The 12648-nt window shown below is 38.8% G+C and overlaps 1 protein-coding gene across 2 annotated transcripts in view; it reads left to right on the top strand.

Annotated features, from left to right (window-relative positions):
- The first annotated feature begins 9184 nt into the window (after positions 1–9184).
- Positions 9185–12648, top strand: part of pdgfd (platelet derived growth factor d) — a 61907-nt gene continuing 58443 nt past the window's right edge. The window contains exon 1 of one of the 2 annotated variants that reach the window (XM_074641855.1): positions 9185–9779. In XM_074641855.1, coding sequence (XP_074497956.1) covers positions 9659–9779 — 121 coding nt within the window. In that variant the 5' untranslated portion in view covers positions 9185–9658. The remainder of the gene's footprint in view (positions 9780–12648) is intronic. The other variant, XM_074641856.1, reaches the window with a different exon arrangement.

Genomic DNA, 12648 nt, shown 5'->3' with positions numbered 1-12648 from the left:
GCGAGACTATCAGTTATAATGTCAATATCAGTTACACACTCTTTCTAGTCAGCTAAATTATGCACAGCGTGTGCACTTTATAAATCATGATGATACACTGGCCGAGTTAAATCAGACAAGTTAAACTTGTAATGGAACAAAAAGGGTCATACATACGCATACCTCCTTCGTCTTACCTCTGCCTGGCGTGCAAAATGACTGGCCATTCATCTTTGCCATCACTCTCTAATATAACTAGAATTCAACCTGGAGGTCCTTTATACACAAAAATACATATGATTTAAATAATAATGTGTCCCGTGAGTGAGGTGCATTGAATATCAGAGCATCTATCAAAGGGAAGAAGAGGAGGCACTTCATCAACGTTGTATCCAGGACAAGTGGAGCCTTTTTTTTGAGTAAAGGTTGCATTGCATTTTCAACATTTTTGGCTACAACTTTTAGTTTTCAGTGTGCTAAAAGAATATTTCCAGTGGTGCAATAGCCTCTGGTGCCTCATGAATCAGTGCAAACAGCAACATTCAACTCCATCATGGGGAAACATGCAATAAAAAGCTCAATATGGAAAGAGAAGGCTTTTTCCATATTTCAAAAAGAAAGTTTTGGTATTTTCTTTTAGGAAATAAGACAGCATACTGCTATTAAAACATCTTTCGTGTTTTAACCATAATCTCTGCTGTAATAGTAATAATTTCAGATAGTTATGATCCACAATTATGGATTTTTTTTTATTGCCAAAACTAGATAGATGGATAGATGGACTGCCACCTAGCACAGCGCCATCTACTGCCCAAACACTAAGATGTTACACTTGGCTTCCAACTCTGAATTCACCGTTTTTGCGTCTGCCAAGGAGTTAATATTTCCCATTCGGTTTGTTTGTCTGTTTGTGGTTCTTACCAACTGAAACCATTCACTAATCAGCACGCTTTTAATTATCCCAGTTACCTGCACCTGTGCGTGCCGCTTGCCACCCGTGCTTCTAATGCCAACATCCAACCCCCACCTTCTCCACCAACACCTGATCCCCACAGATTTAAATCAATGATGATCATGCTGTTGGAGTATGTTGCTGAATAATTGTGGGGGATTCATCACAATAAACTGGCAATATGCGCTAATGAAGTCTGCACCAAATATTTATCATCCATTTCCTAACTGAACTATATTTGGTTTCAAATGTCTGCTGCAGGTTGCTCTGCAATTTGGTGGCTGATATTGTTGTGCTGTGGTGCATTTATATGTTATTGGAGCTTTAGTGTTTGTTTTGATTGACATTCATTAATTTTTAGTACCATGGCTTGGCCTTTAAATATGGATATGAATCGGAGTATAATGATCTTAGGCCATGATCAATCACTTCCATTTTCCCCTGTTGCCTGGCAAGTTCCCAAAGTGCTGACAGTGAGTGCTCCAACGTGAAGCCACAAAAGTTGATGATAAAACTGGTTACAATAAATGTATTAAACATATATTAAAGCATAATTGCATTAAGACCATCAAGATCAAAATTGATTTTTCAGATTGTTAAGTTTCTTTTCTTTTCTTTCTAAAAGTATGCCAAGATGTTCCTGTGCAGTGACGAAAAATGATCTTATCATCGATTAACAGATTTACACAATAATTAAGTTTAAGAAAATGAGTTGAAATATTCCATTTTTATGCAACATAAATTGTATCTACACCCTGGTGAGCAAACTGTGTCTTTGTTTTATTGTGGTGCTCAATGCCTAGGCACTAAATAAAGCCTTTTATTTTCTTGTAATGACCATAAAGGGTTTAATTTCGCATTTTATGACTCTGCTGTGTGCTTGATAATAAGGAGCTAAGGCAATTAAGTCTTATCAGCTCTGTCGGGGAGCGTTGTGTATGCTTAGGATTGTGTTTGTTCATGGTGTATTAAACCATGTTTTGTGCACTACTGTGTGTGTGTGAGCACATATGCATGCCCTGCTGTGTTGTAGGTTGAATGTGCTTCTATGTGATTCATGTAGGACATCTGTTCATGTGTTTCTGTAAGTGCTTGTATGTTTTCTAAGTCTATGTGTGTCTGTGTACTCATGCATTGAGTGGTTATTTTTAGTAGACTCATTAATGTCTACAAGGCCTGCTTATGCTCTGCACCATTGTTACATGTTTGTCCTGTGTGTGCACTTGTCTGATTCAGAAATAACTGTCTGCATGTATGTGCTTTCATATATGCATGTGTGTGTGTGTGTGTGTGTGTGTGTGTGTGTGTGTGTCTTTGACGGCGTATTCGTGCCATTATAGGTAAAAAAGAAAAACATTACAGAGCCGGAGGAGGGGGGTAATATTCCGAGAAAAAACTCATAATTTATGAGACAAAAAAATCAGATATTCTCTATAATAAAAAATTAACTAATTTACAAGAAAAAAATTTCAATATTCTCTGAGATTATAAAGCCATAAATTTGTGAGAAAAATAACTCAGAAATTCTCTGAGATTAAAGTCACAAATTTACGAGAAATAAATAAATAATTGTGTTTTGTTTGTCAAGAAACATATCGCTTCACTACGCAAGGTTTGATTAACCTCGTCACACTACAGACGCCACTGTTAAACACTGCTGTAACGTGAGCCACCAAGTGCAAAATATATAAATTATATTAGTATTTAATTATGTTCATAAAAGACCACAGAAAGAACATGAAAACAAATGCTTATATGTATCTTTCAGGACCTTGTTAGCCTCGCTCAGAGGCCATCCTCACCATTACAACTAAAAATACAGATGGCGGCTGGTGTTACCAGGGTTTGCACAATTTCTGAATATTTTCTCGCAAATTTATGACTTTATAATCTCAGCGAATATTTTAGCTTTTTTCTTACAAGATTTGTGACTTGTTTCTCATAAATTTACCATTTTAATCTCGAAGAATATTCACGTGTTTTCCCAGTGTTTTCTCTGAAAACTTTGTCTTTTCTCTGAATATTACCCCCCTCTACTGGAACCGTAATCTTTTTTAAATTTTTTTTACCTATAATGGCCCTAATACGTCTCCATAGCAGGTCTGCATTTAATGCCTACTCGCTGACTATATATACAGTAAGTGCATGTGTGTGTTAGTAAGACAAGGGAACTGTGTCAGTGGAGCGTAGATATTCAGAGGACAGATAAGCTTGTCATAATAATCCTCCATTCACCTTGTGTATCGAGCCAGTTTAATACACCTACCTACTGATAATCTGACACGAACACATCAGACAACAGACAACAGACAAACAAAACACACATATCCACACACACACACACACACACACACACACACACACACACACACAAACCCTAGCTGCAGTCACAAAAATTAACAAGAAAAGTGCAATTTCACAAATAAGACTGGTACCTTTCATAGTAATTTATGTCATTATGAAGTCATTATAAAGTAATATAATTGTAACAGCTGACAAGGAGACAAATAAAAAGGACAAATAAGTGAGCAAATACAATAACAAGACATTTTTGTAATTGGTGACCTTCACACACAAATGTTTTCTTTTTTTTTTAAATGATGGGCTTTGAATGAGGTTGCTCCAGTATAAAAAGATATTCAGATGCAAAACAGCAAAAAAAGTAAATATTTTCAAGAAAAAACAGCTCACCTAGAAAATCCTGAACATACAAACATTGTTTACTTGTATTTGAGTGGAAGGAAGTGCTCTAACATACACAAACCAACCCATGTTCTGTATGTACAAGCTCAACAGGGATGTATATTAGGATTGAGATGGAAGTGATTTATTAAACCATGTTTTGCTTTATGCTTTATTAACTAAACAAATATCACTAATCAATCATTAATTGAAAAGTTGTCACCATTAGAGTTGATTGGAACTGAACTATTACTTTAACTACGTTAAAGAGATACTCCACAAATCAAATTGTCTTACTTTTTTTTTTTTGTAATTGTAGTCTGTAGACTTCATTTTATATTTTTTGAAGAAAATCGTAATAACTTTTGTCATGTTTTGATTACAGTGGTGTAAAAGGGTCATCGATCACTGTTGCGTCATAATTTTGGTTGCCAAAATGAAAGCTGATTTGTATGCTGATGTCATGTGTGTCTATTGTGTGTGTTCACGGTGAACATGCGTCACACACTGATGGTCACAGGGTCACATCCCTCTTGACTACAGGATGCCATAACTCAGTCTGGAGTTACAGAATCTCTAATTATTGAAAACTGGGAGGGAAACGCAACTGAACAGAGCATGTCAGAACACACACACACACACTCACACACACACACACACACACACACACACACACACACACACACACACACACACACACACACACACACACACACACACACGCACATACCTCCCTCTCCCTCCTACACAGTCACACAATGCAAGCACAGCACATGAAACCAGCCTTACAAGAACTCCATGCCCCGTTGCTCATATTGTGACACACATACATGTAGGCACACACACTTGCGTGTTCACACACACTCATACACACACGCACACACACGCACACACACACACACACACACACACACACACACACACACACACACACACACACACAGATGTTGAGCTCATTAAGAGATTCCCAGAGGGTAGCCAAGAAAGGCAGACGACTGTGGGAACCTGGAGGAATCTGCCACTCTGACCTGAACAGACACATTGAAGACGCACAGGAAATTAAACAATAGACGAAGGTGACATGTTGCTTTATTTTGGCAACTTGACTCTATATAGAAAATTAAATAAATGATGTGTTAACGTCAATCATTTAGAGATAATTCCACAGTCTTTCCAACAACAAATCTATTAGTATTACTAAGCATCTACACAGGCCAAAGTTTCTAAGAAACATGAAAGCTTACACAAAATCAAAAAGTAGTTAGAAAATCTTGCAGAGAAAGATCAAATAATTTCAGGTATTTGAACTCATATCTGCAATGCGAGCATACATTTGTGAGTTTAAGGTGGCACAGGCCTCAAAATATATGATTTTAGTATCAAAGAGCAACAATTACAAAGTTCTGCGATAGTAAAAAGTACTCACTGCAGAAAATAAGTATCGAAACCTCAATAGAAACATTTCAAAACAACATAATCCACCTTCTCAGTACATCTGTAGGTATACAAATACATTGCTTCCATGTGACTCCACATGCACACGCTAAAGTTATATTTGTCAGAACAGTGGAATAGTTCTACTATGCTTGAAATGCACACACAAACATCCACACTAAAACACTGGTCACGTCTCCCTCTACCAAAGCTAATCCCCCTTCATCTGACATTAAACCAAAGGGTAGAAGGATGAAGAGGTAAGCAGGGGATGAGACGGAGAGGACAAAAGAAGAAATAGGCAGATAAATAAAAAGGAGAAGAAAAGAGAACAATGCTCTTTGTCCTGTTGACCTTTGACCTGTTGTGATGTCTGAGCTATTACAGGTAGAGCAGATCTGATGTCGAGTGTCTTCTTTGACGTTGGCATTTTGAGTCAAGATGTTTAAAAGCAAGACATGATTTTAAATGTGAACTCTTACCGACAGAGTTACATTTGAAAACCAGTTTTCAGTCACATATAAAGACAAGTTTCTACACCTACTCTGCATGTGTGAGTCATTTCTCTGCTAAACAAAACCAAGGTTGAAGGATTTGTGCAAACTTACGTGCACATGTAAGCCCACACAGGCATGCATGGATACAAGTGACTCTGAGAGAGAGAGAAATTACAAAGTATTACATATAAAAGTATCAAATGATGACTGACTAACTGGCTATGCCATCTGTCTCTCTAAATCAAGCTCTTAATTTCCATTTCCTCCCTTCTCTGTCCTCCTTCCTCAAAAAGAACACGTCCTCCTTTTGATTCTTGTATCTGTATTTCATTCCCAAATGTATCTCGTACCCTCCTTCCCTTTTCTTTCCATCCTTTCTCTGATTTTTCATCTTTTTTTACCCTCTTTTCCATCTCTTCTCCCTCTTTTTTGCCAATCTCTTCATATCACTGATGGATCAGACGCTGGCTTCAAAAACACAACCTGAGGAGGTCTTATTTGCATGCACGCACAAGCGCACACACACACACATGGATATATTATCAGGACCACACCAATTCTGGGAAACCAGCCCGGTTGGACCAAAACCAGAAACTCTATTATAACAACAGGCGTGTGTGTGAGTGTGTGTTTATGAAAAAGTGCAATGTCTAATAAATGAGCCTTGTTTGTCCAAAGTCTTTGGCAACGCTTTACATTAGGTAAGATACATGAATTGACTTCATTGATTATCAAAATTTGCAAGTACTAACATTTTCTTTATCCCTTCCATAATGCAAGAACAATACATTAAAGGGACTATTCACCAAATAACAAAGAAAAGGGAAGTTACCTCTAGTGGTATATTGCGATGCCAATGTTTGTTTAGTTTTTCTATGGGGCTTATAGCAACTGACAGAAGGAGTGGAAAATACAGTAAGAGAAAGATTATATCTATGTCGATGTCCAGATATTGCTATGTTTCTGTATTATTACAGCCTTGGCAGGTTGCAGTTTCAATGGGAAGAAGAAGATTCAAATGTAACTGTCTGTTGGCATGCGTGCTTGTGTGTGTGTGTGTGTGTGTGTGTGTGTGTGTGTGTGTGTGTGTTAGCGTACATGTGTGCACCACAAGCACGCATGGCGTACGATACATCTGTGCCCACCAGCACTCTTTATGCGCACTTACAAATTCACTCCCCGGGTGCGTTATGCCTTTGAAGCTCGGCAGGGTGGTCTAATAGCTTTTAATTTTAATTAATTTCCCCTCTCTATTAATAACCTATATCATTCCCTAAGTGGCTCTAAGTTTTTAAAGGTGCTGCATTACTCATTAGCCAATTGCTGGGTAATGGGAAGGCATTGTGCCGAGTCAGCGGAAACCTCAAGTTGGCAAGTTCCCCCCATAAAGTCTAAAATAATTCTTAAAATTGTGAGATGGGATTGCGAAGGGGAGATGTGAGTGAGAACGTGACTGAAAGGGGTGATGAATAAACGTAACCTATGAGAGGGCCTTGAGGGGGATTCGTCTATAGTCAGGAACACATTTATAAACTCTGTGGAAGTGTTGAGGGCACTGCTTTGTTTTGCTGCAAATACAGCATGTAACACCTTGACATTTTACTATGGTGGATAAATCACTCGCTGAAATTACCTCAATGCCTGTCTGAAATGGTCTGCCTTTGGCTTACACAAGGCTGTCTATTGAACGACTTCCTGGCAATCCATTACACCAGGATTTACATATTAGAACCATCAACAAGTGCAATCCTGTCATCTGTGTTGTTACACAACACAGAGTGAGGGAACAAACAGACGGATGGTGTCATTAACAGTAACTCCATTGTAATATTTTTTTATTATTATTATAGTATGGAAGCATTTTATTCCATTAAAGGGACTATCAGCCTGTAGACTGCTTTTAATGTGAAGAATACGGCTGTTTTTTCCGGGAAAATCCAACGGATGTGACGTTATGCGCGCTCGCGAGTGCCTTGAATTTCTACAGGGATAACGGTGTGTAACCTTAGCTAACATTCAATTAGAAATGGCCAACAAACGCCGACACATGACCAGCCGTCACCACAACTCAGACTCCAAACACAAACTCCACGGAAGCACAGAAAAATAAAGTTATATCTAGTGAAGCCTGTCTTGCAAAACAGGAATGTGACCAACATCGGGGGGAAAACTAGGTTCAACATCGGCCGGGCCTTTGATTTATGGAGTAACCTTTGCTCGGTTTTGGGTATAAAAACAGGACTCCGAGCTGGCAAAATTCCTATTGGACAGGTAAGCTAAAATTACTGCCAAGCATGTGATATACTGTGTAGTGATATTGTAGTGTTAGCTGTCAATCACGTTCAGTCTTCTGTGTGCCGTCTCACTGTTTTGACCGACGCTCGCTTGCGTCTGCGTAGTGCGAGCACAAGTGCGGAGCAACAGGACGGTGTCCTTGTTAACAAGTTAATTCTGATTCTTAGAGTCCCTTGGAAAATGACAGCCAATAAAACTCTTTAAAATACTTTAATGCGCCCATTACGCACAGCCCATGCCCATAGGACTAATGAATGGCGTGTAATGGCCTCCCTTCTGTCATCACAATTCAAGTGAAGTCATGTCAGCTGTTTCCTCAGCTCTCTGTGTAGTGAGGAAGTCTCTGGAGTTGGCTCTTCCTACCAGAGAAGAGCCAACTCCAGAGACTTCCTCTGTCTTGGTGACCCTCCCAGTGCTCTCCTCTGAGGGTTTCCTTGATAAAGGTTCCCCCTGTGTTTCCACTTTGAAGAAGAAAGTATGCCAACCCTAACATAAAGTAACGAGGTAGATAGGTAGGTAGATAGATAGATAGATAATATAATGATAATAATAATAATAATAATAATAATAATAATAATAATAATAATAATAATAATACACTTTATTTGTACAGCACCTTTCCAAACATAGTTACAAAGGGCTTTACATAAGTTAAAATAGTGCAAACATCAAGATAAAAACAAAACAGAATAAAAACATAAAAAAACAGAAAAACATAGGCCAAAATAAAATGTTGAAAATAAGACTTGTGTACAAAAAGTCAACAATAATGAAATTTAAAACAAGGGATTGCTATAAAAAGGCCTTCCTGTAAAGGTAGGTTTTGAGGCGTTATTTAAAGGAAGAAATAGATAGATAGATAGATAGATAGATAGATAGATAGATAGATCGATAATAAATTGGATTTATATAGCGCCTTTCAGAAACCCAAGGACGCTTTACAAAGGGGGCACACAAAATCATACTAATAAATAACACAGAGGAGAAACTATAGCTAAGTAATTAAAAGAGTGATGTGCAGGAATAGACAGCTGAGATCATAGGCCTTGATGAACAGGTGGTGCTTGAGGTGTTTTTTTTTTTTAAATGTGAAGGGATGAAGCTAGATAGATAGATAGATAGATAGATAGATAGATAGATAGATAGATAGATATATAGATAGATAGATAGATAGATAGATAGATAGATAGATAGACAGAAAAAAAACATATAATATAATAATATATAATGATTTAAAAATAGTTTTTCTCCACTAAAGTGTATTTAAAGTGTGTTTTCTTTGCCTCTCTGACCTCCCGCCCCAGCATCTCACTCACTCACTTACACACCCACACACACACACACGCATCGTGAACGCGCACCACTCAGTTGGCACAAAGTTTTGACGCGCCGACTCTTCCACAGCCGCCCAGACAGACGCGTCTGATAGAAACCAGTAAAACTATGCAGGATATTTCTCGGTGACTGAACTCAAATTTCTTTTCTCCGCGGCGATAAGAAGTTGGGCGCCTGTAAGCTCATGTCTGACCGTGAACGGAGCTATATCACCCTCCACCTGCAGCTCATTGTTTCGGAGTCAGTGTGGGCGCGTAAACTTCCAGACGAGGACTTGGATTTTTTGGGCACTTTTGGCACCAGACGGGACATCGTGTCGTGTAGGAGTCAACAAGTGTCTCTCATTCTGCGGGTATAGAGGAGACAGAGAGATTAGGAAAGCTGGAAGTTGTTGAATGGAAAGTTTGTCTTCCTTGTTTTAAGTAAATCACATTTTATTCGAGCCACTGGAAGGTGAAGAAGTTATTTAAAGTTTGTTGTCACCATGAGTGGAATGCTGGTGTTCCAGATGTGGACGGTGTTATTGTTGGGGACTATAATAACGGGGGTCGCGAGGGCTCAGGTCTCCACCGCCAGAGTGATGAGGGGCAACATCAGGAGAGACGGTGAGTCTTCATCATTTTGTTGTATTGCTTGTAGTGTGTCTTTACTGTGTCTCTAATTCGATTTTTTTTATTTTATTTTTTTTTAATCTTAAGTGGGGTTGTTACTGTAGCTTATATTTGTAACTTGACTTCTTGAAACTATAGGCCAATCCTTTATGAAGTGGATGCATCATTGGAACTATTTTATGTTCTTTCTCATACTGATTTTAAAGGATCAATATTAAGATTAGTTAAATGACAAATAGCAAATACCTTTCTTGCAGTGATTGTCTTGTGGTGGCCTACAGTGTTACTTAAAATAGACATCAGTTTTTTGTTACAGTAAGTGTGACAGTTGACTGACTTGTAGGGAAAGACCTGTTGACACACTGGGGCAACATCAGGAGAGATGGTGAGTCTTCATCAGTTTTGTTGTATTGCTTGTGTGTTTAGTGTGTCTTTACTGTGTCTCTAATTAGAATTTTTTTATTTTATTTTTTTATCTTAAGTGGGGTTGTTACTGTAGTTTATATTTCTAACTTGACTTCTTGAAATGAAAGGCCGATCCTTTATGAAGTGGATGCATCATTGGAACTTTTTTATGTTCTTTCTCAGCTGTAATACTGATTTTTAAAGGATCCATATTAACATAGTTAAATGACAAATACTTTTCTTGCACTGATTGTCTTGTGGTGGCCTACAGTGTTACTTAAAATAGACATCAGTTGTTTTTTTGTACAGTAAGTGTGACAGTTGGCTGACTTGTATAGGGAAAGACCTATTGACATACTGTTGGGTGAGAGAGAAGGCAGCAGCAGCAGAGTGGAGGAGGCACTGCAGAGAAAAGTCAAATGGTGTAAAGTGGAAAAAAGCAAAGTCTGTTGGATGCCAAGCTGCTCCACATTTTCAGACTTGACTGAAGGAGCATGCATGGCGCTAGTTAATAAGAGTGGTGGACTTGTATCATTGCTGCAGTGCACCTCTCCTTCACTGAAGTCTTCAGACCCCTTAGCCTCCCTCTGCCTATATCTAACTTCCTGCAGGTGCGCCATGCTTACTTTCCACTCGGCCCTGAGGCTGAAGTCACGGTGCTACAGTACCTTTGATTACACACACATGCACACACACACACACACTCACACACAGGCATGCACACAGCTGCAGGGTTGCTTTTGGCAGGGGAACATGAAAATACCGCTGTATTAGGTTCTAACCTGGACGACTGCCCCCGAGGCCAGTCTCACCTCTCACTCCTATGAGTGTGTGTGTGTGTGTTAATAACAAAAGAATAACATGGAGGGTTAGGTCATGACTTCAAGTCTGGCTGTCTACACGTGAAGTAGCTCCCCATCAAATACCTCGGAAACTTTCTGAAGTTCAGCTTATTTTTCTTTGTTGCTGCCTTTAACTGTCTGTGAACTAAGCTTGTCTAAACTCACTTTGATAAGTCAACATCCACAGATGGTTGACTGATGGATTTCAACGTGTCAGAAAACAGTTGCCAGGTCTTTTTCCAGTTGATGTGGGCCTATAAATGATATCATAGCAGCCATCAGAGTGACAGCTGTGCTGCAGCGGTATACCACGAGACAGAGCAGACAGACGGACAGGAGAGGAAAGAAAAGCAGCGAGTGATGACAAAGAAACGGCTTGTTACAAAATAAAAGTGGATACTGTTAGGAGATGACAGCTGCACTAACTCTATTTGGTCAAGGTTCAAAATACCAGCCGGATAAAACAGTCTCTGTTCTCTCACTGAAAAAGTATGAAGCGGGAGAGATCAGAAGATGGCGATGGCAGCGATAAAGCAGCATGCTTTTACGATACTTTAGAAATGGACGTTTTTATTACTTGTTCCAGCAAGATTTATTCAGATCTGCATCTCAGTTCTACAGCAAATCTGCTCTGTAGTTGTTATCATTTTATGTTGCTAAGAAAGAGGCTAAGACTACATTAAAATGAGCACTTAATTCTTCGTTGTTTCTAATGACTCTAATTGTTTTAGCTCCTACAGGAAAACACTTCACTTTAGCAACAATTACCACTCTGTAAATATTTACAAGGAAAAAATTTTACTTGTTTTTTTGTTGTTCATTTTCTATATATCATCAGATTGTGATTACACTTTGCCTCATCCTCTCCTTTAAGAGGAAAAAGTTCACCACTTCTTTGTTTTAAAAAAACTTGCACGCCTTTAATAAACACTTGTTTTCATTATAAACACATACTTAAGGTTTATTAATTTGGTTAAATTGAAATCAAAAGAAAAAAATCCCTCACTGATGCACATATCCCTGAGCTGTCGACACTTGCCATCTGTCAAGCTAATCCAGACTTAGGTAACTCCCTGTGATGATGTTGTCAGGAAATGATTGGTGCACTTAGTGCACTCAGTGAAGGAGAAGAAGACCGTTAACGTTTCGGAGAAGAGTTTCTTCTCCAGAAGCAGTCAGTAAAACAACGAGTATTTAATCATTCTATCACAGGAGTTTGAAAGAAGAGAACTTTTTTTGAACACTGTCACACTGTGTACTTGAATGTGTGTGTGAGAGTGCTCTGACAGATTGTCCTAGCTCACTTCGAGGAATTTCCCCCCAAGGTTTTTTTTTTTCTCCTGTGTTTGTTCAGCGTTTTGCTCGTTCTTTTCGCCTGCCATTGAAGTGTGTCTGTGTGTGGATTGAAGGGGAGTGGGGGGCTGACAGGGGAGACAGAGTACACTCATAGAAAAGGAAACTCACAAATACGCATGTAAACACACAGAGCCAAGTAAACGCTATTTGGCCTCTCTGCTCTGAACAACTTATCATCTCTGCTGAAGAGACCAGATGACCCAGATAAAACCTATTACACATACTTTGAGTCTGTGTGTGTGTGTGTTTGTGTGTGTGTG

The sequence above is a fragment of the Sebastes fasciatus genome, chromosome 7 (genome assembly GCF_043250625.1).
Source record: "Sebastes fasciatus isolate fSebFas1 chromosome 7, fSebFas1.pri, whole genome shotgun sequence".
Classification (NCBI taxonomy): Eukaryota; Metazoa; Chordata; class Actinopteri; order Perciformes; family Sebastidae; genus Sebastes; species Sebastes fasciatus.
Note: the sequence above shows the minus strand (reverse complement) of the source record. Positions and strands in the feature narration are given on the sequence as shown.